Raw genomic sequence first — 27,722 nt, 5'->3', positions numbered from 1 at the left:
GGGAAAAGACCTTGTAGAGCTGTCATCAGTCCTCATCCTCACTGGAGGCCTTCCAGCTGTGAACTCCCAAGCCCTCTGTTGGGGATTTGGTTCCACGGCTGGTCTTTCTTCCATTAAGCAGGTATAGGGCATTTCTAAAGTTCTGGATTCTCCGTGCGCTAGGTGTGCTTGGGGAAACTTAGAGATCAGAGTACACTCTGCACGCCCCCCCCTCCCCCGCTGTCTATGCAGGGCCCAGCAAACATTTATTTACTAAAAATTTGCTTTGCCATCTCTGTGTGAATTGCCTTCCTCCCCTCTGAGGTCCCAAACCGCTACCCACATGTCCTCTTTTGTCTTTAGCTGAAGATGGTACTTAAGGTGAGGGTTTCAGCCATTTTGGTAAGCTACTGAGTTTTCCTGGGTCTCTTCCAGGTATACATGTTATCAAAATTTGTTTGAGTTTCTGTTAAAAAATAATAAGAAGAAGATTCTGGATTCTCCCAGGAAACTCCACTCCACCTGCATGGTGGGAGCAAAGCAGAGCCCTCCACGGCAGGAGGAAATGCTCAGGACAGTCTCCTCCATGCCTTGTTCATGATATCCAAAGCACACAGTGGATGGTCCATGACATAGAGAGGGGTTTCTTTGGTTCCGTACTGTGGATGACACCCTAGAGGCTGTCAATAGAAATAACCCTGGTGCATCAGAAATGCCCTGCTGGGGTTTCAGAGGCTGATGGGGGTGGGGGGTGGAAGGGGTGAGACTAAGAAATTAGTAAGGAATGCATCCTTGAGTCCTTGACTACTAAGGGGCCATCACTCAGCCCCATGGTGGCAGAGTCAGGCTAGCCTTCTTTGACTTTCTCAGGCCCATATGCTATTATCTCATTCTGAGTATGTCATCCTTACTAACCGGCTTCTGGAATAGCAACCGAACCTTCTCTCTTAACCTTTCAGTCTCAGTGACTTTCACTGTCTCCTTTCCTAACTCTTTTCCCTCTTCCCTCTTGCTGCCAATGCTACTTGATCATCAACAGAATAGTGACGTCTGGTGTAGACGACCGTTGTAAGAGGGTCTGCCGGCTGGCTGTGGTGCCGGAGTCCCAGGAAGAGCATAGCTGCAGTTTAGGTGAGTGCCCGAGGAGGACAGAGAAAGGTGAGGACGTGAAGGCTCACAGGTGGGCCCAAGGCCTCTGGTGGGAATCCTTTCCTAGTAGTAAAGCTGTCCCGTCTGGCTTTAGTTACCTGCAAACAGCTGCCGCAGGATGGCAAAGAAGCGACTGAAGGAGTTGTTCAAAGAGGTTCTGAGACGGTGCCAAAGGCTGAAAGATCCGAGGAGAGCGGCCAGCCACTGTGAGCGCCTCGCCCGCTTTCCAGGGTGCGCTGCCTCTGCTGTTTGTGGCTGCTGGGTCCCCCCAAACAGCTTAAAGCCACGGTATGCGCTTGATGACTGATGTGGCGTGGAGCCCCTTAAAGGAATGCGCCCATCCCAGGGTCAGAGCTCTGCTTTCAGTGTCCTTCCTGGGTAGAGACTTTAGACCTTGCATGTGGTTGGGCGCTGGCCAAATTTCATTCTCAGGAATCAGGAACACCAGAAAGGGAAACCCATTCCCGTGTAAGTATCAGCTGCATGATGGAGGTCCACGGTATTAATCCTCAGTCGCTGTGTGTGCTGCTGCCTCCGTGATCACTGGCTTCTTCCGTCTTGAGTTAACGCCAAGCGAGTGATGCTACTGCAAACATCTTTAGCAGTAAGTGCCCTTTGACTGGCTGGACTGATGTGCCCTAGTTCATGTCCCCTGACCTCTGAATGGGAGGCCGCAGAGAGAGAAGAGAAGTCAGAGAAGATGACAGCTCCTGCCTGGAGTGGCAGTGGACTGAAAGGCCCAAGAAAATGGTATGGTTCACAAAAAGATGATGCGATGGCCAGGAGAACTGGGATATCTCTTAGACACCTTGGATCCAAGCTAAACCAGTTCCGTCCAGTTCCATCTGCAGAGCAACGCATTGTGGAGAGATCTGCCAAGGGTCCACCAATAAAAGATAAGAGTCAGAAGATCATCCTAAGCTGTTTTGACTTTGTTTCTCCAGTCTGAGCCTTGGTACATGCTTTGAGTGTGTCATTAATGCTTTACGGTTTATCCGTGCCACTTACCTGCTATTGCTAGCAGAAATGACATGGCCTAGTCTGCCAAGATGTGTTTTTCTTTTTTTGCATGTGAGCAGGTGTGGAAAGAATAGTTCAGTTGTGAATTGTCCTATTAAACATTCTTTCTGACTCTCATTTTGTGGGCAGCCTAAATGGGAAACTCTTTTATTTCTTCCTAGCTCACATAGGAGCCGTCGGGTAAAGGAGTTGAACTTCTTTCTGACCTACTTGATTTCATTCTGATTCCAGGAGGGTCTTCAGGTCCAAAGAAGATATATACTACTTATACAATTCGTTTAATTTAATTTTAACATTCGCAAATAGTGCTTTCTAGAGGTAGGATTTCCATTCCGTGCTCTGACTTGATTTAAAATGAAGGTAGGGAATATGTTAAAAAGGTAATCAACAGGGACCTACTCTACAGCACAGGGAGCTCAATAGTCTGTAATAACCTATATGGGAAAAGAATCTGAAAAAGAATGGATATAGGTATATGTATAACTGAATCACTTTGCTGTACACCTGAAACTAACACAGCATTATAAATCAACTATACTCCAATGTAAAATACAAATTTAAAAAAATAAAATGAAAGTAGGGAAATAGTAATCCAGGGGTTCATGGTCTGGTTTCAGGTCCTATATGTTGAAGCTTCTGTTGCTATTTAGTAAGAGTGATAGACTTTTGTGAAGAGTGTGGTCTGCCTGATCAGTGCAGGGCCGAGGAGTACGAGTGTGTAGCATAATTAAAGCTCCACTGTAAAACAGGAAGTGATGAAGTTCTGCTTCACAAAGGACCTTGATAGTAGTGGGACAGAGGGTAGAGTGGGGAGTAAAGAAAATCTTAAGTAATCCCCCAATTTTAAGATGAAGATCCTAGCCATCGTTACCATCTGGATTTAATGTATGTTTTACATTCTTCTGAATCATAATACTACCATAGGAGAGCCTTATTGTAACCTGGTTTCAGGGGGCAGGAGTAGTAGCCGTGCTCCACTTTATAACTGTTACCCTTTCAAAGTGCCTCTGTTTCCTCCAGCGTACCTTCTCCTGGGAATTCACAGGTAGGTTGAATGGCTGTTGGCTCCAATTCACAAATGGGAAGCCTGATGTAGAGAGAAGTTACACCTGGATCACACCTGGATCCCAGCAGGTGAGGGCAGGTTAGTGAGAGAGGGACAGCCTTGCCCACCACGCTCACTCTCTCCCCAGATGCCCTGATGTGGTGCTGGACCCTGCATCCATGGGCTGCCGGAGAGCAGTTAGCGTGAAAGGAGAGAAGGAAGTGAGGCCTATAGGCTGCCTACTAGAACATTCTAGGTGGCCCATTTACTCACTTCTCACACAGCCTTTGAGACTAAGCAGTTTCTTCTGTATTCTACAATAAGGAACCGAGACCCTGGTCTCACACAGCTGGTAATCACAGATCCAAGATCCAAACCCACCGCTGTCTGAAGGGGGAGCCGCCGTTCCATGCCAGCGCATTACCTACCAGGCTACCAGAGGAAACTGTGGCGGTCTGACGACCTCCCTGTCACTTGTATCTGTCCGTCTATCTGTGATTCGGGAAGAGACCTCTTTATATTCACATGGGACTGAATGGCTGGTTTGAGCATAAGGAGATATAGTGAGATGAACTCTGTGACGTAATTGTGTGATTGAGCAAAGCACACGCCTTGGGAATTCATGTTTCCTTTCAACAAGTATTTACTGAGTAATTACTATGTGTAAAACGCTGTGCTGGGTGCTGGGGGATAATCTTAAATGAGCAGTAAATCCATTTTTCCCTCTCACTTCAAATGAAGCTTATTCTAGTTCACAATATTGCTAATCATTGACCCTGAAGTACTTTATTAGTGCTGAAAGTTACATAAGCACAATCAATAGGTGAATAGAGTATTCTTTTTGTCTTTCTAAATACCGCCACCATCACAATTAAACTCTATTAATTGCTTTTTTTTTTTGTAAGATGCTTATACCAACTGTAATTTGTCTGGCCAATTTTGTACTTGATAGTCTGTGGACTGACCTACTTTGCATTTTTTTAAAAAAAAATCTCTTTGTTAGTGATTTTTTAAACTCATCTTTACTTTTCTATTTTCCATAGGACAACTGGGAAAATCATTTGAAGCCCAAACTCTAATTATCTTCTCCCTAACAGCAAAGGCAATTCTGATGAAATTTGTGCCCTCTTAAAGCTAATAAATTAGTCTGAGGGGAAATTTCTTAAACCCATATGTATATAGTAAACAGATAAATGAAGGTCATCTTCAGAGACTGCACTATTCTTTTCAATTTCCAGAGCATCCAATACGTACTTATTGAGGGCCTGGTCTGGTCACTGTTCAGAGAACCCCAAAAGAAAAATCCCTACCATCATGAAGCTTATGTTGCAGTGTTAATCTATATTTGTTGGCAGAGCTGTCCACGAAATGCTGTTAAGTGTTTTGTGTAGAAGCAATTTAAATTTAAATATATCCTGCATGCAACAACATAGCTGAACCTCATAAAGGAAATGTGCTAAGGAAGCCAAACTCAGAAGAGTCCATGCTGTATAAGTCCATTTATAGAGCACAAAACTCAACACTAATCTGTGGTTTGTGAAAATTCATCAGGGTGTGTGTGTATGGTCTGTGCACTTTCTATATGTATATCTTACTTCAGTAAAACATGAATTAAAATATTCCAATAGACCCAGAAATACATACCAACTGTTCATTGATCATTCCTAGATTAGCCATCCATTAAGAATAACTTCTCTCCTCGTTTCCATAGATAATTTAGAAAACACTATATTTGAATGTCTATTCTAGTAGGCCTGTTAATTAACTGGGAAACATTTTACCGGGGCTTCAGAATTAACACTGTTAATTCTGGGTAGAATTAACACTGATTATGCACTCTTTCTTGCTGTGAAGGAATCCATTTGCCTCCATGCAGTGATGGTTTTGGAAAATTGAGGGTATTAATTTAACCTTTAGCACCTTCTGAAACTACTCCCCAGAGAAACAGAAAATGGGTCTTACTTCTGGAAGAGAGACATTCACAAACACTTTCCTCTTCTTGATTTTGGCCATTCCAACAGAAACTTTGGGTTTTTAACTAGTGTCGTTGCCTTCGCCGTGCATGAAAATAATTATTAATGAATCAGACTGTTGTAGAATGACGAAGGTATCAGAGAGAAGGGTGTATGTGTGTGTCCACCCATGTGCTTTGGAGTGTTTTCTCTAAGATCATTGGAAGAGATCTTTAGAAATTACTCTTTTCCCTATAAATTGTTATAAACTGAACACAGGATCAGGTAATTTTTGCTGAAAACCCGCACATTTAATTTATTGGACTGAAAGCAGGACATTTTTTCTTTACTCAAAAAATTCTTTGTCTGCCATCAGAATGCATGAATGAACAGCCTTTCAGGGCATAGGTAAGAACCTTCTCTTAATATTCTCCTTTGCTGAAAGAGTCATTTGTGGGAGCTGCTTTTTTTAAATGTGCTTAAAATAGGCCCTCATAATGTTCTAGTTTTTATTTTCTAATTTGACCTTTATCTTTGTTTTATCAGATGCATTAAAACTTAAAATGCCTATATCGAAGAAGGCACAACTTTGTAGATCTAAATAATCAGAAGAATATAAAAGATTGTTTTAAAAAAAGTCATTATTTTTTAAGTTGTGGAGTATCGTCCACGTCTGGTTTTGATTAAAGCTGCCAGTTTTCTAGGAATTGTGGTTTTTGTCAGATGCATGCGGAAGGCACTGATTGGGGTTCTGGTTGGAGTTCTGGTTTGCTTTCAGAAAACTGCAGAAACACTCTTTGATGTTATTTGTGCAAGTGCATTAACACATCAGGGAAAGGGTCAGTAAGTGTGTGCTTCTATGCTGGGTGTCCATTACAGCCCATTACTCTGCACAGAAAGGCAAAGAACAGTTCAGCTGTTTGTGAACCATCTTAATACATGTTTGGGTTTTTCTAAGCGCCTTCTCTAAACATTGTGGGTTGCACCTAAGCCTTTTTGTGTTTATATTGAACAGATTCTTTCTTTGTGGGTAGCATGGGGATTTTTTTCATTTCTCCTCTGGGTTTTACTACACATTTTGCATTCTTCAGAAATGTCAAGACTTTGCTTTCATTTTCAGCAGTTAATGAATATTACTAATTGTCTAATGACACTTCTCTTCCAGTATGATCAGCAAAAAAGGTTTGGCACACATACATTTCACTTGTAGTTTTTATTTCCAGCGTGGTTACAGCATTAACCTTCGTCTTACCAATCCTCTAATTTTGTATTTGGTCTTATAGATACGGACCGAGAACTCCTGTGTCTGATGACGCAGAGTAAGTTGTCTTGTATTTGTAGGAATACATTAATTACTAGCCTAAACTGCATGCTTCCAGTACTCACCACTAATTGAAATGCAATTAATATAACAGTGGATTGAAGAGCTAACTGACTCTTCTCTGCAGCCTCAGAGAAGCACTTGAAGTTGGAATGCAGAACATACGTTCTGTGCAGGAGAGATGAATGAAAAAGCCACTGAACCATGATCCTAATATGCAGCTGCTGCTTAAAAGTTTACTTTTTATAGACAGAGCATGTGCAAGTTGTTCTTGTTAGTGTTCGGACGTTGGAACCCCTTCTGAACCACGGAATTGTTAAAAGGCTTTTCTGTGCTTTGCATTGAATTCTTGATATGCAAAGGCTTAGCCATGAAGTGGTCATTCTCGTAGCTACATTTTTTTTAAGCTAAGAAAGTAAATCCTAAGCCACGAATGATAGATTCAGAAGCCCAAGTTCCTCTCAGGTTGGAATAATATGAACTGTGGGATGCTTGAGACCAAAACGTTGGGATTTCGTTCAAGTTCCGTGGCATAGTCGGGGGTCAAAATGTACAACATGACTTGGGCTGCCTCTCCTTGGTTTCCTCACCTCTCAGAGATGCATTTCCCATCCCCGGCCTAACATCCAAATTTGAAAAGAATCCACTCTCTCCCGTTTGTGACCACATTAACTCCATTTCAAAAATGGATTTCTCATAGGGAGAGCATTCTGAAACTGATATCCAAGGCAGAAGTTTTCTTTGCAGAATTCTCAGATTTAAGAAACATGATGAATATCTCATGATATCTCATTCCAACAATAGCGGCCCACTAAGCCTGATGTCTGCCCTCCGGGAGAGGGATTTTGTGGGCTAGTGGGAATCTGGGCCATCATAAGAGTGGACCCTAGTATTCCCTCTGCCTGTCTTCCTGGCCTGATCCATAGTTTCAAGTCACCGAGTGAGGAATCTAAATAACAGTGTAGAACAGACAAACATCATTCCACCAATGACAACGAGATCAGGCCACAATTGACTGTTTTTGAATTGTGCTTTTTCCATGTTTGTGTTCAAGAGGTCAGCTTAGTCTGTACTTGTAGCTCGAAGCAGTCTGACTCGTGTGCCAAGGGTATCGGTTTCCGATGTGTGATGCACGATTGCTCTGTGGCCTGACACATGGAACATTCATGTCTCAAAAGCAAATTCAGCCGGAGCTTGACTGACTGCATGAAGCTAAGTAGTCTATAAAATTGAGCCCTGGTTGTTGCTTTTAAAATCTACAGTGGCAGTATTTAACATTCACTGAAAAGAGGGTTATATAAGATTGATAGGCAAAACACTTCTTTGATTTGGTTAGCAAAAACATTTTGATAGAATGGATTTACTCTTCATCATTGCAAAGCTGCTGTGCAATTTGCCTAATACAGATCTCTAAAAAACCCTAAAAACTGAAAGAAAAGAAGCTACATTAAAGAGCTTTTGAATTTTACCTGTACCTGAATATGAAACCTCACCCTCAGGAGAAGTTAATGATTTTTTTTAAAAAAAATCATTTTTTTTAAATGATTTTTAAATCATTTAAAAATGATTTAAATGGGTGGGAGTGGGGACTCCTCTAAATTTACCAAAACAGCAGCCTTATGGGCCAGGGTGAGTATACAGAGCTTCTTTTCCAAAGGTCTTATCGAGGAACATCCAAAGGGCTGCATTTCTTTCTTGGAGTAGACATAATTTATATGAAACCATGTGGGGAACAAAAAGAAAAGTTTATGTCAGGGTTTTGTTTTTTTTTAAACAGAAATTCATAACATGTTTTGTTCATTCCCCCACTATCTCCCTTTTTCAAAATCTTTAAGGACAACTATTGGCACAGACTCTATTTGTTCGTAATTGACACATTCTTAAAATGCAACCCAATCAAAAAAAGATGTGCCCTTTAAGGAAAATGCAGGTCAGGGGCAGACCTACCACACAGGCAAACAGAAATTTCCACCTCCTGGCAAGCCACGAATGGCTCCCTGGATTTAGTTTCACCTTCTTGCCCTTTACTTCCACATGCCTCCTCTCCCAGCGGTCCCCTCCGAGGAGGCTGGACACTGTGAGAGCCAAAGGCCATTTGGTTCTTAATTCCCTTACCTTAGACTTGGGCCAGAAACAGTTTCCAGGCTCCCCTTGAGGTAATTTAATCCTGGCCCTCAGAAATGCCAACCTGTCACCGAGAGAGGCTCCTGGGCCCTGCAGCCAGGGGCCCGTGTCCCAGCAGCCCAAGGGCACGGCCTGTTGTGCTGAGAAGTATAGCCTTGGTGCAAGTCCATTTAACATGCTGGAACCTAGGCTTCTGCAGGGTCCCCCACCCCATCCCTAGACAGGTACTTCTTCATTTTGGAGGCTGAGTCCAATCTCTGAATTAGGGAACATTTTCTGAATGGTGACTCAGCTCATTTTCTGTCTACTATTATCAGTTCTGAGCTTGCTTAGTTCCTTTTTTTTGAAATGGTATAAAGATATCGCTCATAGTTTTATTATTTCTTTTTTGGGCCAGTTGGCTGGTGTTTCTTTAAAAAAAAAAAAAAACTCTAGGAAAAAAATAGTACTTCCTGGTATGTGAGAAGGCAGGCAAGTGTTTCTCTTTTTATTTCACTAACAAGCTTTTGGCCACATTCGGGCTGAGGTAGTTAAAACTTCATGGTGGGAGCAGAGATAGGAACCCGGGACAGAAGAAGGCAGCTCTGAAGGCCTTGCTCCCATCCTCTCCATGCCGGTCGAGTGAGATAAACAATTCTCAAATCCTGGAGGAAGCTGCCATTTTCTTCCTGGGGTCCCAAAAGAAGTCCTTGCTCTATGGCCACCCACTGTGGCCTAAACCAAAATTCTGCCCTTTAAAAATTATAGATGGCAAAGCTGAAGGAAGGGACCTCCTTCCTCTCCCACAATCTGCCAACTATTTAGTAGATTACAAGAGAGTCCCGGCTCAGAGGAGTTTATATCTTCTAAGACCTTCACAAAGCCTGTAAATTGCCTTAAAAGATGAACTGACTGAATCAGACATATTTCAAGGTAAGACTTTTTTAAACTCTGAAAGGAAGAATGGGATGAGTTTTGGTCCCTTTCTGGAAAGCTTGTTGAAGGGAATTTTGATCCATGAAGTTTCAAAACCATGGGTTAGACTTTTCTACCTAACTCTGCAAATTCCTAAATCTTCCTTAAACCACATTAATAAACAGCATAAGCTAGGTGAAAAATCGCAGCCCCTCCTCTCTTCTGAGGGCTCCCGTTTACCTTTCAGGAAGGTACAGATGCCACAATCAACACTGTCCCCTGAGTCTGTGGACAGCTCCTCACGTGGTGTGTCATGTCCATGCGAGCAGAAGCCTCAGATCAAAGAACGTCCCTTGGCGCAGATTATTAGAATACTCTTGGGGAAAGCAGATTACAAGTGTAGCCTTCAGTGTTAGCTCTCTTAGGTCAGACTCAAATTGTTCAGCATCCAGAGAGAGGGGAGAGGCACCCACACATCCATGCAAGTTCATTTGGGTGGACCGAAATGAACGTGGGCAGCCATTGCTTTGGGGTCATCTTCTCCTTCCAGAGAGCTGCCTGCTGAGGAACCCACTAGCATCCGGTGATGCTGCTACTGTGCACTGTCTGGCCATGGGCATGACTGTTTTGGACATCACTGCTGATGTCTGGAACTAGTTGGTGTCTCAATGCATGGCTTTTCTTTTTCTTTGTGTTAAGCTGGCTTCAAAAATGGACTATCGGTCTTCTGTTCTTAAACAGCCCTCCACTCGATTTGAGTGTTCTATAACCCATTTGGTTCCCAGAGTTAGTCATTTCTTTGAGAGAAAAAAACGGGAAGATTTTGCTTTGGTTTTTATTTCTATTTTCATCTTGCTGCTTCAGCTTTCGTTGTAGCAAAGGTCTACATAAGCATCGCAGCAAAGGCCCTACGGTCTTGCCCAACATTTAATAAGCTCCTATAGAATATATCAATTATATGAACAGCCTAAAGGTTTTTAAAAATTGCTTTCCCAATGCTATTGCTTTTAAAAGAGTAGATTCAGAGGTATCCTGACAAAAATAAAGTGAAATCATGGTGAGAATTTGAGGATACAAAGTATATACTGATTTATATATTTTATCCTTTAATCTTACCATAAAATATTTTCTTGATTCCAAGGTGCCATCAACACACTATCAATTTACAGACAGTTTTACAGGACATAGAAATAAACCACATCAGACGTATATTTCATTAATACATAGCTGTTGGATGCAACCAAAATTCAGAAAATACAACAGGAAAAGGTGGTGCCTTAGACTTGAAGCTGTATGACATATTTTTTTTCTTTTTGAAAATGGAGAAATTGCCTCAGTTAACGGAGAAAGCATTTAAGCCAGCTCTTTACACAAAGAAGCATTTACTGCAATTAAGTTTCACTTCAGGGGACACCACTCTCCCTCGCTATCAATTCTCCCCAAGTTATACATTTTAACTCTCTTCATTTTACTTTCTAATACAAGTGAGACGAGCCCAGAGCTTCAAATACCTTTTTCTAGCCCTTTACTTTAAACATATATTGACCCCTACATATAAAATTAGATTGGCCTGATTCTGCCATCACTGAAGACAAAGATGGTCACATTTTTGCTTTTTGCCGCAAAAGGAGAAGAGGTGAGGCTGCTAGCATGCCCGCTGCTGCAGGCCGAGGGATGAACAGACTGCAAATCACGCTGCTGCCTTAAGCTGTGGAGGGAAGGGGGCAGTTTTTCCAAACGCGAGAGCGCCCCGCCGCGGCGGGACGTTGCAAATGCGCGGAGACTTGCGGAGCACTGATCCCTGTCCACCGTCGTCTGCTCTCTCCACACGCAGGAGCACGAGTATGTTCGACATGCGGTGTGAGGAGGAGGCCAAGGTGCAGCCGCACAGCAGGGCCCGCCAGGAGCAGCTGCAGCTGATAAACAACCAGCTGCGGGAAGAGGATGACAAATGGCAAGATGTGAGTGCCGTGCAGGGCCGTGGGCAGCGGGGAGACTGCTCTGCCCGCTGGGCTAGAGGCCCTTTGGAGCAGAAAATCAAGCGGGGCTGGAAAATCAGACTTGGGCTGGAAAGCCATGCAGAGGAAGGGCGCCCCTAGAGGGCTTCAAACGGTGACACAGTCCATGTGGGCATTAGGGAAAGTACCCTTGCTGAAGTTTGGCCACAAAAAAGAGGGGAGCAGAAGGGAGGCAACTGGCACGGGATGCAGAATTGAGGAGGGACTGTCTTTTGAGACTATATATTTAGAATCGATGATAATAATGATGATGACAATGATAACTGCCAACATCGAGAGCGTACCAGTAACAGGTACTATTCTAAGTACCTTGCATGTAACCATTCTTTAATCCTCTCAATAATCCAATGAGCTAGCAACTATGATGGTCCTCAGTTCTACAGATGAGTCCCAGAACAGCTAAGTAACTTGTCCAAAGTCACACAGCTAGTGAGCTAGAGAGCCAGGATTGTAACCAGTAAGGAAGGCTCCAGGGCCTGACGGGGGCCTTGGGATCATCTGTGTGCTAAGAGCAAAGAGCCAGGGCAGGGGAGAAACCTAGAGATAGGGATGAGAGGAGGAAGAGTGGATTACTTCATCCTCACAGAGCCCTCTGAGGTGGCTACTGCAGATTTGCCTCTACCTTTAGTCAAAAAAGTTAACTTTTCTAAAGTTGATTAAATGTGGTAATAATTAATGTCTGTGCACCACCTCATTTAACCCTCACAACAGGCTTGTAAGCGTAGGTATTATTATCATTTCTATTTTAGAGATGAGGAGACTGAGGTGCAGAGAGGCTAAGGAACGTGCCTGAGATTCCAAAGCGTGGAAGAGATAGAGCTAGGATTGTTTCTCACAGCCGCACTCCCACCCGTCCGACTCCAGAATCCTAAGTCCTCAACATTATGCTCTAACTGCCCATAGGATTTGTGGTGAGGTTCTTGAAAGGATCAGATGACTTAATACGTACAGAATTGTTGGTTTTGTAAGACCCCAAAGCCAATTTTTTTTTCTGTCTTTTCTTCCTTCCCTGAGGGAATTGTAGGTCTGTGGTTAATTCCTACCATTCTGTTGTCAGCGAGTCCGTTCACAATGCAGAGGTTGTAAATAGCAAGAAATGAAGTTTCTTACAATACCCTCTGAGGCAATACTTTAAAATTTGGCAACTGACATGGAATTTGATCACAAATTTTACATTACGGTGTTTAAATAAATGCGCTGCCCTGCTATGGATAATGTAGATATTTCTGAAGGGCTCCTGCCTTCGAGGTAGTCCTGTTCCAACCAGACTTACATTGGATGTACAGGAATGTCTTAGCCTGGCCGATAGTCAGTGCTTACTCAACCCTGAAGAGTAAGAAATGGAATTATGTGCAAGCCTGAAGAAAAATGTTCTGTCTCCCTCCCCCCACCCCTGCAGGACCTGGCTCGTTGGAAGAGCCGTAGAAGAAGTGCTTCTCAGGACTTAATCAAGAAAGAGGAAGAAAGGAAAAAAATGGAGAAGTTACTGGCTGGAGAGGATGGGACGAGTGAACGAAGGAAAAGCATCAAAACCTACAGGGAAATTGTCCAGGAAAAGTGGGTTCTTTCTGTGGTTGTTCTCGTTGTTGAATGTACAGTATTATCTAGATGTGCTTTTCCTAAAGATCGTTGGTTATCACCACGGCTCTGACACCAATATTATACTTTCCTTCAGCTCTACCAAGGTCTGCTTTGCAATTCCTGTGACTGTTGCCTTTGTTCTTGCTTCCCCTCCCATGCCCATCCTTTAGGGAGCGAAGAGAGAGGGAGTTGCATGAGGCATACAAGAATGCACGGTCCCAGGAGGAGGCGGAAAGGATCCTACAACAGTACATCGAGAGGTTCACCATCAGCGAAGCTGTCCTTGAACGCTTGGAGATGCCAAAAATTCTGGAAAGAAGCCATTCAACAGAGCCAAACTTATCCTCCTTCCTGAATGACCCCAACCCCATGAAATACCTGCGGCAACAGTCACTGTCTCCACCCAAATTCACTGCCACCGTGGAAACCACCATCGCTCGTACCAGTGTACTGGATGCCAGAATGTCAGCAGGCAGTGGGTCTCCAAGCAAAACTGTCACTCCCAAAGCAGTGCCTATGCTGACACCCAAGCCTTACTCCCAGCCCAAAAACTCTCAAGAGGTCCTGAAGACCTTCAAGGTAGGATGAGTTCCTGAAGGGTAGAACCAAAACTGAACCCCAGGTAATCACTGGAAGGAAGCATCTTGCCTCAAGAAGATGCAATTGTTTTTATCAAACAAAAGCAAAATGTGTTAACATGTATGATTGTGAAGTTTATGTGTCTCTGAGATTTGGTTTGCAAATAGTTAAGGGATAGATGATTCCCCTCAATTCCCGTTTTTAATACTGATGGGCTTCCGTGAGATTGATGGTTGAGTCATCTCCATGAGCAATGTCTGTTTCATAGTTGGATATGATGGCATGGTCTCTCTATAGTAGTCATAACAAACCCTAATTTAGCAGCACCCTAGGTATCTCCAGCTATCTGGAGGTATTGCAAATTCCTCAAAACAAAATTTTGGTTGCCTTTGGCTTAAATAGAAGTATATACAGCTATCTCTCTTTTAGGAAGAAACTACCATCATATCTAAAAAGATGCTACAATACAAAAAAATAAGAATACAAGGAATACATGGGATGTACTTGGTTCTCAGATGAGACAGATTTTTTTAATTTTTTAAGTGGGAAGAAAGTATGTTGTTTTGGGGGATGGAGGGGTTGCCAATGAATGTGTAAAGTGATGTACCAGAACCAAAGAATCGAAGACAGTCAAACGTCTTTTTTCTTCCTCAAATTCTAGTATTTTCCCTCACATCAGGAGGAAGTGCTCATCCTTTGTCTCAAGCTATGTTGACTATAAAGAAAAATCAGTTCTGATTGTCCCTGCACACCACATGGGTTCATAATAGAAGACAGGTGGAATTCATCAGTAGCAGACACGGACATGTGACTGTAAAGAAAGTTTGCTAAACTAAACTAATTGAGCAGTGGGATGCCATGTATCTTCCTGTTGAATTTCAGAGGGAACCAAACCACACTTTCTGACTTTTGCTTAGATAACTCTGAATGTATCTTCAAAATCTGTGCCTTAGGCTTTGATGAAACAAAAGAAAAATGTCCTGGCTGTCTCATCTGGGTTGAATTGAGATGTTTATCCCTCGAAGGGCAGGGACTGTGTCCTTGTTGTTCATAGCTTCATCCTGAGTGCCTGGCATAGGTGCCTAGGCACTCAGCAACTGTTTATTGAATAAACACACTAAGTTTTTCCTGAGAAGATGAGCTGCTCATCATGCAGACTCGTGCACACACAGATATACACATGATCATATGTGCTCGGCAGGCCACCTAAGCACCTCAGCAGCTGTCCTTCACCTAGGGCCCTCGGTGATGCACTGTCTGCGATTTCATGAAGGAAGGTTTGATGTTGAGGTGGCCCAGCACAGGGATAGGGAATACATTTATTTAAGTTGGTATCCAAGGCAGCTGATCAATTAATCCAGATGTCCACTTCCTATCCTTAATATAAACAGCACAGTGTGATCATTTCAACAGAAGAATTAGGATAGATGACTTCATGGCAAGACTTTGGCCCTGAGAAAACCCAGTCCCTTGCCATTGTGGCAAGACAGTGTGGAGGCCTCAGGAGAGGTGGATTGAGGAACTGGATAGAGATCCTTTCAGAGCTGGGGCTCACCAGTGAGCCCTCAACTCATCATAGGTCTTCATGGCTGTCAACCCTGTTCACAGCCCCACCATTGAGTGGGTGGGCCCACTTGTATGGTAGTATGTAAATGGAACAGTTGTTGCCAGATAATGCCAGAACTGAAGCTAAGGGGTGTGTGTGTGCGTGTGCGTGTGTGTGTGTGTTGTGGGGAGGAGGTGGGCACAGGAGACAGGGAATACAGGCTCAGTTTCTTAGTACAGTAGATTTAAGAGTAAAGGAAGAAGTAAAAGGTTTGAGGCAGTGTTTTCGAACTGAGAGTTGCCACCTGTTGCTAGGTTATGAAATCAATTTAGTGGTTTGGAATCAGCATTCTTTTTTAAAAAAAAAAAGGGAGGTAGAATAGAATACAATGTTTAAAAAACAGCCTAGTGTATCACACATAAAAAAAGGTAAATATTATTTTGCAAAACTTCGTTTCAGTTATCTTTACATGTGTGCGTTCAGTTGTGATTTCAACTTCATGGATCACAGACAATAGATATACAAGCCACTGACTTAGGGTAAATAACTATAACTAGCATCTGCCCTTCTGTTAGTCCTTTTAAAAGATTTTAGAAGGTTTACTAAGAACAATAGCTAATATGTACATACTTACAATGTGTCAGATACTGTTCTAAATCCTGTGCATATATTAATCCATAAAATCACCATAACAGCATCATTAAGGAATACTATTATCATAAAGGTGAGGAAACCGAGGTTGAAGATTACATGGCTGTTAAGCAATAGAGCCAGGGCTCACTCTGAGGCCGTCTCACTGTAGAGCTTCTTTTCAGGACTACGCTACATACTGTCAGACCTTAAGACAGAGATTTCTAGATGCCTTTTAATAAGCCAGGCTAACCACTGTCACTCCTTCTTTCTCGCTCCCACCACCCTCCCTAGACATGGGTGCAAAACAAAAATATCTTAATATGCATGTCCTCTTTTTCTTGAAGAAACTGGGATGGTCCGGTTAACTAGAAATAGGGATTTACTGTCACATAGCATAGCACCGGGTTCCCTGCCCTCCATGATAGCTTCCAAAAAGTACCCATTGCTCCTGACCATGACAGGATAACCTGTGACATATTCCTGATCTAAGATGAGCTCCACCTAATTTAATATGCTAATCAGAAAAAAAAAAGTCTCAAAGTTGTGGATTAGCAGTCAGAAAGTAAATGAAAAATTACTGGAACCCAGATATGCCCTTGATTTTCTATACTGCAAAATAAAAGCAGACCCACAGTAAGGTGAACATGAAATGTATTCTAACGTGAAGCAGCCTGAGAAGGCAGACCACCTTTTAAAGAAGCCTTCAAAGATGGCATTTAGAGGAGCCCTAGTTTCTAGAACTGACCGAAGCATATAAAAGACCTTATTCTTTGTTAGACCGTGATTATTAAATGCTAATGATTTAAGGTGATTCTGAACATGTTATTTTGTTATAATCTTTTGCTGGGGAATAGCATGTTCTTGTTCATTCCGGTTTTTACAGGTAGATGGGAAAGTCACCATGAATGGAGAGACGGTTCACGTTGACGAGGAGGAGAAGGAAAGAGAGTGTCCCCCCGTGGCACTTGCCCCCTCGTTGACCAAATCCCAGATGTTTGAAGGTGTGGCCAGAGTGCATGGGTCCCCCATGGAGCTGAAACAAGACAACAGTAGCATTGAGATCAACATAAAGAAGCCAAGTTCTCTTCCCCAAGAGCTGACGGTAAGAAGCAAACTTTTTTTTTCCTCTTCGGGATAATTTCAATGTGAAATAATCTATTTAAAAAAAAATAAGTAGGTCTTGATAACGATCATGTCTTTCTAGGAAGGTGTATTGGTTTGCTAGGGCTGCCATAACGAAGTGACACAAACTGAGTGGCTTACACAACAGATATTAATTGTCTCATGGTCCTGCTGGCTGGAAGTCCAAAGTCAAGGTGTTGGTAGGGTTGGTTCCTTCTGGTGTCTATGAGGGAGAATCTGGTCCTGGCTTCTGGTGGTTTTCTGGCAGTCTTTGGAATTCTCTGCCTTGTAGATGCACCACCCTGATCTCTGCCTTGATGTTCACATGACACTCTCCCTGTGTGTTGTCTGTGTCCAAATCTCCCCTTTTTATAAGGACACAAGTCATACTGGATTAGGGACCTACTCCACTCCAGTATGACCTCGTCTTAATTTAATTACATCTGCAAAAATCCTGTTTCCAAATAAGGTCGCATTCTGAGGTAATTGAGTTTAGGACTTCCACATATAAATAGGGGGGAGGACACAGTTCAGCCCTAACAGAGGAATATAACAGAAGGTGTCATGTGTTACGAGTAAAAACCTTTTTCTTGTCCCCCTGCGATTGGTGTCTAGTGTTTTAGAAAAAGAAATAAATCTCTGAAATACCTTCATTTCTGTCTTTTCAGGACCCCATCAGACTTGTTAAAATAATTTGAAAATAACTGGTGCCACCAGAACCTGACTTTCCATCCTTGACAATATGTATGAAAGGGCATCTTTCTTATTAGTTTTAAAAAACTCATTAAAAATCAAATTAATTTTTTTATTGGTTTAGCCCCTGAAATCCAGTGTAATTAGAAGTACTATTGAATGGCCAAGCTGAAAAATGTAGGGTAATTCAAGAATAGCAGAAGGGAGAACTCAAAATAACATTAGATTTGCTTATTTGGAGTATAAAACGTCATCAAGAAGATTACACTTTTTCTTAGATCTCTCACCAGGGTTCGTGCTGGTTTTGCTGATCAAACCCCAACCACAGATACAGGCCGGCTTTTGGGGTAGAATCGGACTCTGTTCAGCCTTATCTGTTCTCACCAGAGGCTGATTTCTGTGGTTTTAATTTATAGTGTTTGGGTTGGAATTATAAAGGATGGGGGAAACTGTCACAATTTTTTCCCCCAGCACCTAGAAAAGTTTGATCCAGAGGGAAACTTGTCTTCCAGCTCCAGGGCTAAGTTAAATGACCCAGCTAGCTAAACCCATCCAGAGGACTAGATATTATTTTTCTTATCTCCAGGATTTGTCTTTTGAAGAATAAAATATGTTTTCGCAGAGGAGTTGAGAGGATTTAATTCTTCCTCACAGTGCTCAAGCCCTAGAAAGAGATTCAAAGTGGAATGGACCAAAATAACTTCCTCACCATGGTAACATGTTTGCTGGTCTCTAGGAGAAAAGTTTTGTGATCAAGGCACAGGCTGAATCCCTCAACCTGGAATTTAATTCTACTTTTCATTTGCATGAATGTTACCACCTCTGAAGAGTTCTTATGAGTTATCATGAGATGGAAGACTGAGTTCTGCTAGGAGTGTGGGAACTTTACTAGTAGAGTCAACATGAACTTATGCTCTTAAATTTAAATAAGTTCCCCCAATTAATTAGACATTGCAGTGGTAGGATTGCTTTTCTGGGACAGTTAGTAATTCTGTTCGTATTTTTCTTTTGCCACACTTAATGATGAGTGTTTCCTAAGTTCCCTTCATAAGTACCTTTCCATGACTCAATCTGGTTACTCTGTCCATCGGGCCACAGGTCCTTTGCACATACTGTTGAGCACAGTTCTTTGTCCCTGTACTTTGGAGAAGCAACAGTGTAGGAGCCACACTGGTCCCATAACAGAGGTATACAGGGATTAGTCACGCCCAGTAGATTAATTCCAAGAACAACTCCTAAGGGCTCTGCTATCAGGCACGTGTCCATTCTCTACCTTTACCTCTGCCCTCTGACCATTTTGTTGTTTGAATCTGGGAGGAACCCTGCCCTTGGCGGAGTAGATTTTTTACCAGCAGAAGTTAAAGGAATAAGTAAAGAGACCAGATGGTATAAGGTCTAAACTTCCCACACCAACTGTTTAATCTGTCTTGTTCGAAGCTTCTAACCTATTGGGGAAAAAGCTTTATCAATCCTATATGGAATCGTAAACAGAAGAAAAGGGGGTTTTACTTGTTTGTTTTGGGGTTTTACTAAACCTCCCTTAAAAAATACTCATTCTCAATAATTACTAATTTTCTTATTTTTACAATGAGCAACGTAAAAAGAAAATAGCCTATTGTCTCTTACTGCCAGGCATTTTCCACCTTAACGGTAGTTGTACTGCTATACTCTCTAATGGCAAAGAGAAGATGGATTGAAAGATGTCACATTGGTTACATTGCCCCAAAAGTATCTTGTTTCAAGAGAGGCAAAATTAGATGATCTGAAAGAAATCATGTTATTTCAGAAGTATATACGGTATAACAAGGAAAGCCCTAATCAAAAGGTGGCCTTGTGGACTTTTTTCTGGAAACCATTGTGATCCTAGGCAGCCTGAGGTCTAATCTCATGGAAGAGCCTGGGAGTCTCTTACTCTGGAAAAAACTGCCTAGTTTGGAGTGATTTCTAGTTCAATAAACGCTAGTGGTTCTGAAGAGGTCATAGCATTTATTTACCTCATGTCTAGTACTTCAGGCTCCTGAATTAACCATGTCAGGGGCTACTACGTTATTTTCTGGGTAGATAACTACCTGTATGTATCAGACTTCGAGCCAAGTTGTTAGCTGCACTTCATGAAATTTTAGCCAAAACACTCTTCATACTCGCTTACAACTTATGACACCAAAAGTTTTCCATTTATAATATGTTATCCTAAGAGCCGTCTTCTTTTCATTAATTAATTTTTGGCTGTGTTGGGTCTTCAATGCGCATGGGCTTTCTCTAGTTGTGGTGAGCGAAGTTGTGGCGCACGGGCTGAGTTGCTCCGTGACATGTGGGATCTTCCCGGACCAGGGCTCGAACCCATGTCCCCTGCATTGGCAAGTAGATTCTTAACTACTGCGCCACCAGGGAGATCCCCTAAGAGCCATTTTTAAACCTACTCCTCATTTTACTTCCTTCTCCATGTTCCAGGAAAAGCATTTCTTGACTGTGTTTCAGCCAGTATATTCCCATTGAAACGGTAGAATTCATTGGTCATGGCAAAATATGGTGACCAGCTTAAAACAGGAAGCTGCACTCAACAGCCTCCCAGGCCTTTTTACCAGCTTGCCTTGATTTGCTGTTTCTAATTCATTTGCCCCATTCTGTGGGGCTGTCAAAGGAATAGTGTTCTTCTTTTTAAATAGTGTCTTTCTTCCCAAAACTGCATTCCCAACAGATATACTTTTTACAAAGGAGTAGCCTCACCCACCACTAAAATGTCACAGTTCCTTCAGGGTGAGCTGGAACTATTCAAAGGGCACAGTACCAGTAGGCAGGAGCATTAATTCAGACGGAGAGGCCGAGCGGCGGAGAAGGGTGGGCACCACGCTGCAATGGGCCACGGGGTGTGAGGTTGGAGGGTCAGCCTCTTGGGTCAGCACAACCACTTTTGCGTATGACGTCATGTCTTCAGGTTCCTTCTACCTCATCTTTCTCATTAGAAACTCTTGGGACCATCGACTCTTACTTTAGAAATAGATCCTAAATTAAGTTTGGCTTGTTATTAATTTTTAATACTCTGGTTATATCTATTGAGACCAACAAACTCCAGATCATCCTCATTTGAATCACCTTTAAGGTAATGAGATCATGAGAGCCGTTGTGCCAATGGTTGTCCGTTAACCTGATAAGCATGAATAAATGACCTACTCTGTGGCCCATTTTTGAAATTGAAAAAGAAACTCATAAACTTGCTTTGAGAGCAATTTTCATAAAGCAACTAGCAAAGTATGTAAAATAATATTTAATTAAGTGCTAGAAAACAGGGTTAGAAGCCTAGAGGGACATAAAATGGCAAGGAACAGGTAAGATCATGGTAGGCTGCAGTTAGTCTAGTTGGGAAGGTTTTATGTGAGTTTCAAAGTCAACTTGTAGGATTTGCATTGGAACGGAGGGGGAGCAAGCTGTTCCTCATGTTGCGACTAGCAGAAGCAAAGACCTCAATAGGGGATCACAGGGCTAGGAGGTGATGAGGGTGACTAGATGCCATACACTCCACCCAGAGGGATCGGGGCTCCCACGGCCCCTCCCAGTTATCCCTGAGATATTTCCCAGTGGAAATCTAACACTCACTTTTTTTTTGCATTTTAAAATATTGGCTTCTGTAAGAAAATCATATCATAGCACAAATACTAGACTTGTAGAATCCAGGATTGGAAAAGAATTTGGAAGGTCTTTTAATCTAAGGACTAATTTATCCTGTTTAGTGACCTACAGAGAAATGTCTCCCTTCAAGATAGTCTAGTGTTTTCTTGATCCACTGTGAGCTATACTTGTCTTTGAATCTCTTCCTGCCTTGTTGTTGCCAAAAATGACCCTTTCCTAAAATACCTAAAGTACCCCATGCACTAGGTCAAAGACCAAACCCCCCCCCGGCCCCGAGCCTCAGTTTATATTTAAAATAAGGATAATAATAGTATAGGCATCTGATGGTTATCGTGAGAATTCATATGTATAGAGCACTTAGCATGATGTCACAGTGACTCACAGAGGTGCCCTTAAGTTAGTTTTAACATTGTCATTCAACAAATGGGAGAAAGAAAGTTACCGTATATTTTTCAGAAGCCTGAAAGGGTGATAGGTGCAAAGTTTTTTAGGTTAAAGTAAGGTCATCAGAATCACCATATTGAACAGATGTGAATTTCAAACAAATGGGATAAATTCCTTGTTGTCTTCCAACTCAGCCTGTCAGTAGCTCCAGCTGTAATTCTCTAGGAAGCAAACAGACATGAACAGCTTTTTCCAGAAGACGATTGCCCTTGCAGATGCTCACACGCTTCTTCCAGCAGCTCTTTTTGGTTCTCCTATTATTCACTCTTTCCCAAGTCTGGCTTCCCTCTGCCACCTAAACCCCCAGGACTCTCACCCGCTGACCTCCTGTCAGCGCCTTCTTGCCAGCTCATCCCAACCGATGTCCTGCATGCCCTCTGCGCTGGCAGCACCCTCCCACCGGGTCTGTGGCAATTCTCCCTCATGGACCAACGGCCAGACTCAGCTCTGAGGGATCTAAACAACTTCGTCTGCGTTTCTCAAACTAAGTAACAAGATCTTTCCACCTTGACAAAGCTCTAGGCCTTCCTCTTGAAAATTCAGTACTTTACTAATGTTTTCTGATCCAGGAAAACAGACAATCAGATCTTTCTTGAAACATTTCATTTTGCAGTGAGAGCAGGGTGAAGGCATTTGAGTAGGTGCTGTTTGCCTTACAACTGTGACCAACTGCAGATTCCTTTTAGATGTCAACAGACATTTCTGTAGAAACTGTTTTACTCCATCCAGAAGTAGTTGCAAGAGCATTAGATTTAATACTCTAATTAAGTCATTAAAGATATTTAGGTCTGAAAGCATTTACTGACTTCAAGATAGTATACATCAGGAACAAAAAAAAAATCAAACCTGGGTCAGACCCGCACATTGTTGGCTGGAGACGTTTAAGGCAAAAAGAAAAAGTTTAAGGAGTGGAAAGGCTGATTCTCCACGTAGATCCTGTTTCAACCAGTGAAAATAGATATTTGGTGATATAAAAGCAAAAAGGGAAACATATGCATGGCATATGTGGCACCTGGGTCCTGGTGCCAAGACATAAATAGACTGATTTTCCAGGCTTGCGTCCAGATAAGTTCTTCAGGACTGGAGCCGGACAATCAGTCAGAGTCACCGAATAGCAGCTCAGGTAAGGACCTTGGACATCACACCTTCCAACCCGTAGAGGTTAAATGATCAGTCCAAGCTTTCATACCTCCTCTGTCCTAGAAACAGGGCCACTCAGACCCTGGGTCTCAGGACCATTTGTCCTCTCCTGCTTCATATATCCAATTCATTCCACAGAGACGCTCTCTGGGCTGGTTCACCAGTAAGATTCTTGTTAAAAGAACAGCCCAAAGCCAGGCAGATCTGTGGCTAGACCATGTCCCTCTCAAGCCAGGAAACTGCCACCTCCCACCTGTGGCCTCAGGGCACCAGGGCCAGTTTAGATGGTGTTCTTAGTCAGGGGGACTCCAACTCCCGGCTTAGGCCCCTGTAACCTTTCTGTGCTCTCATTCATTCATGTCCAGGGATCTGTTTTTATTTTCATTCTTGAGACAGTATTACCAGTGGGAGAAGGGAAGGCTTCTCCTCTTTTCAGCTATAACCAAAGGAAAGTGTAGGCCATAAAGCACATTTTCCAGCAAGACAGGTTTGTTTCAGGCAAATCTCTTGAGTCCATCGGCACTGGTTAAAACTGCCAATTTTGAACTCATTACCTTTGAAGTAATGATGTGAGTACAAAAGTAACAAGACTTCAGAATGGAGTATCAGACAGACGTTAATTAAACTGGCTTTGGGATTTCCCTTGATTATATATAGTCTATATATATATATAGCAGAATATAGAAAACCATAAAAAAAATAAACTAGTTATTACTCCAGCCACTCAGAAGTTAAGATTTTTTAAAATGTGCATCCTTCTCTTTTTCTCAGTGTATAGAAAATATTTTGGGGGGATCATGTTATTCAAATTGTGTTGCAACTTGCTTTTGCTCTTAATTTATCCTGAATATTTTGTTAGTAATAGCTTGATTTTGATGACTAGTATGCATTTAAACTAAGCTTGACAGTATAAATTTCGTAAATAATGCATCTAACATTTGCTCCCCTATCATGGGTTACATGTTGGCTCTATGTCAGATACCATGCTGGGTCCCTGCCCCGCTCAGAACCTGGCCTGGATCAAAAACCTCAAGATGGGGTGATGGCTGGGGGTGGTCCGGTCTCAAGCTGCCCTGGGACGTGGAGACTTGGCTGACTTGCCCCCTGCCCCGAGAGATCCCGGAGAGTCCTCATCTTTTGCATAATAAATGGATGAGAAGTAGAATGGAAAGGATGAGGTAGAATGGATGAGAAGGAAAGGGCATGGAAAGGGCAGTTTGAATCATTTCAGCAATAAACTTGGGACACTCAGGTTCGGGATTGCATCTTATGGGTCAAAAGCTTTAAATACCTGGGGAGAAGTTGGCAGTGGGTGTGACTCCAAGTCCAGATGTTGGAGCATTGAGGTTACCAGCACAGGTCAGGGTTCCTACCTCCCCTGCCTACTAGCAATGTGACTCTGGGTGAGTGACTTAGCCTCCTGAGCCTCAGCTTCCTCACCTGTATAAAGGGAATCGTATTGGTGCATACTTTATACAAGCTTGCTCTGAGGACTAAGGAAGGTAATCCACATCGAGTGCTGACATGTGGGAAATCTAGTAAATATTGACCATGGCTACAGTGACAACAGTGTATAACCTTTAAAACATAATTTCAAGGGAAGATAAATTGGGTCATCTGGGAGTTCAGTATTTGAATGTTAAGCCACATAGAAATGCATCCAGAAACATGAGTATTCTTGAAAATCGAAGTTCTGCATTAGTCATGCATAAGTAAAATATTACTGAAGTGAGGTGTGCTAGAAAAATCATCCTTATTGAAGTAGTGCTTGAGGACTTTGTCTCTTCTGCATTATAAATTATGTCTAGGGCTTCCCTGGTGGCGCAGCGGTTAAGAATCCGCCTGCTAATGCAGGGGACACGGGTTCGAGCCCTGGTCCGGGAAGATCCCACATGCCACGGAGCCTAAGCCCATGTGCCACAACTACTGAGCCTGCACTCTAGAGCCCGTGAGCCACAACTGCTGAGCCCACGTGCCACAGCTACTGAAGCCTGTGCGCCTAGAGCCCGTGCTCTGCAACAAGAGAAGACACGGCAATGAGAAGCCCACGCACCGCAACAAAGAGTAGCCCCTGCTCGCCACAACTAGGGAAAGCCTGCGCACAGCCACGAAGACCCAGTGCAGCCAAAAATAAATAAATAACATAAATAAATTTTAAAAAACTATGTCTAAAGGACTTCATGAATTATCTTATTTCATTGATTCCAAGGGGCACACTTGCCACACTTGAGCATCTCTAAATCAGGACATGTCTTTTTTTTTTTTTTCAGGATATGTCTTATAATCAATAGCGTGTCCTATTTAGTTTGTTTAGTAGTTTGTTTTCTTTCTTAGTAGTACCTAAAATAATACAACTTAAACTTGATGGCATCTAAGATTTAATAAAATATGTCCATTTCTTTGTTCATGTTTGGGCTGGGAAGGCTTTGGCTCAGTTTTTGTAGTTATTTATTTCCCAGTCACTGGAAACACCAGTGTTCTCAAGAGCATCATACATCAATATTTAACTGCAAATTTGTTTCCCAACCTCAGATAGTTTTCCGTAATCTAATCCATTTGGGGAGAAAACGTAAAAATCAGTATTTCAGACAGTATTTTATATATTAAAAATCAGTATCTCTGACTATTTATATATTAACATCATAAAACAAAAAACACTATGTATTAATACTTCTATGTGTGTGGGGGGACACTTTAAATTATTAAACCCAGGTTATTCTGTTGTAATACTAGGCTGGTGGGTCTTCAAATACTACTCTCATGTCAGTTGTTCATATAACAGTGTACACACACACAGAGAACATATATATGTAACTTCACTATAATAAAAGAGACTTTGGTTCATTTAACCATTTCCACTCATTAAGTCTCTTAAGGGGTTTCAATTCAGGCTTCTTGATGTATTAAAAAGTTACTAAATCCATTAAGTAGTATAAATATGATGCTTATTTCCTTCCTAGGGTTTTAAAGGTGCATGTTAATTTAATATTATGTTCTTCCAGAATTGATACACGGTTATCCATCATTAGAAAGTGCTCATCTAGTTATGAAGATGTCAAAACTACCCCATCCTCCAAAAGAAAAAGCATATCTTTGCCACTAGATGCTATTATAAAATTCTTTAGCAGCTTGAAAGGCTAGTGGCTTAAAGTTTCCTTGTGTCTTTTTTTTTAACTTTGAAAATTTGCAAATAATTTTTTTTACAAATTTTTTTCCATTTTTTTATTGTGGTAAAGTAAAACATAAAATTTACTATCTTAACCATTTTTAAGTGCACAGTTTAGTAGTATTTAGTACATTCATATTGTGCAACCATTGCCACCATCCGTCTCCAGAACTCTTTTCATCCTGCTAAACTGAAACTCTGTACCCATTAAACAATAGTTCCCCATGGCCCCCTCCCCTCAGACCCAGGCAACAACCATTTTACTTTTTTTTTCTCCTTCACTTTTCCCCCATGCCCCAGCCTCTGGTAGCTACCATTCTACTCTCTGTTACTACGGGTCTGGCATTTTTTAATTTTAATTTTGTAGATTCCAGATGTAACTGAGATCATGCAATATTTGTCTTTCTGTGTCTGGCTTATTTCACTCAGCATAATGTTCTCCAGGTTCATACATATTGTCGCAAATGACAGGATTTTCTTCTTTTTAAAGGCTCAATAATATTCCATTGTATATGTGTGTATAATATTGATATTTGTGCATATAATAGTAATATTTACATATCAGAATATATGAATAATATATACATATTTTCTTTATCTAGTCATCCATCAACATTTAGGTTGTTTCCATATCTTAGCTATTGTGAATAATGCTGCAATGAACATGGGAGTACAGATATCTCTTCGAGATACTCATTTCATTTCCTTTGGCTATATATACCTAGAAGTGGAATTGCTGGATCATATAATAGTTCTATTTTAAATTTTTGATGAAACTCCATACTGTTTTCCATAATGGCTGTGCCAATTTATATTCCCACCATCAGTGTACAATGGTTCCCTTTTCTCCACATTCTCAACAACACTTGCCATCTTTTGACTTTTTTTTTTTTTTTTTTTTTTTTTTGGCTGCGTTGGGTCTTCGTTGCTGCACGCGGGCTTTCTTTAGTTGCGGCGAGCGGGGGCTACTCTCGGTTGCAGTGAGCAGGCTTCTCATTGCGGTGCCTCCTCTTTGTTGCGGAGCACAGGCTCTAGGTGCGTGGGCTTCAGTAGTTGTGGTGCACGGGCTTAGTTGCTCCGCGGCATGTGGGATCTTCCCGACCAGGGCTCGAACCCACGTCCCCTGCATTGGCAGGCGGATTCTTAACCACTGTACCAGGGAAGCCCCTCTTTTGACTTTTTGATAATAACAATCCCTAAAAGATATAAGGTGATATCTCACTGTAGTTTTGATTTCCCCGGTGATTAGTGATGTTGAGCATCTTTTCATATACATGACTTCAGTTGGCCATTTGTATATCTTCTTTGGGAAAATGTCTATTCAGGTCCTTTTCCCATTTTTAAGTTGGTTTATTTGATGTTTTTTGCTATTGAGTTGTAAGAGTTCCTTTTGTATTTTGGATATCAATCCCCTATTGGATGTATGATTTGCAAATATTTTCTCCCATTCCATAGATTGCCCTCTCATTTTGTTATTTGTTTCCTTTGCTGTCCAGAAACATTTCAGTTTGATGTAGTCCCACTTGTTTATTTTTGCTTTTGTTGCCTGAGCTTTTGGTGCCAAATCCAAGAAATCATTGCTAAGACCAATGCCTAGGAGATTTCCCCCTGTTTTCTTCTAGGAGTTTTATGGTTTGCAGTCATACTTTTAAGTCTTTTATCCATTTAGACATTGATTTTGGTGTATGG

At 42.0% G+C, this 27,722-nt stretch overlaps 1 protein-coding gene across 10 annotated transcripts in view; it reads left to right on the top strand.

The window, feature by feature from the left end:
• The window catches only part of LIMCH1 (LIM and calponin homology domains 1), a 342,494-nt gene that overhangs the window by 269,432 nt on the left and 45,340 nt on the right, over positions 1–27,722 (top strand). For 6 of the 10 annotated variants that reach the window (XM_060148277.1, XM_060148276.1, XM_060148275.1 and 3 more), the window contains 7 exons: positions 1,019–1,110; positions 1,223–1,334; positions 6,429–6,464; positions 11,319–11,445; positions 12,902–13,059; positions 13,254–13,662; positions 16,725–16,943. In XM_060148277.1, the coding sequence (XP_060004260.1) occupies positions 1,019–1,110; positions 1,223–1,334; positions 6,429–6,464; positions 11,319–11,445; positions 12,902–13,059; positions 13,254–13,662; positions 16,725–16,943 (1,153 nt within the window). Of the gene's footprint in view, positions 1–1,018; positions 1,111–1,222; positions 1,335–1,770; positions 2,030–6,426; positions 6,465–11,318; positions 11,446–12,901; positions 13,060–13,253; positions 13,663–16,724; positions 16,944–27,722 lie in introns of all 10 variants that reach the window. The other 4 variants (XM_060148283.1, XM_060148282.1, XM_060148280.1 and 1 more) reach the window with 2 other exon arrangements.

Source organism: Lagenorhynchus albirostris, chromosome 4, assembly GCF_949774975.1.
Source record: "Lagenorhynchus albirostris chromosome 4, mLagAlb1.1, whole genome shotgun sequence".
Classification (NCBI taxonomy): Eukaryota; Metazoa; Chordata; class Mammalia; order Artiodactyla; family Delphinidae; genus Lagenorhynchus; species Lagenorhynchus albirostris.
This window is presented reverse-complemented; position numbering and strand designations above follow the sequence as displayed.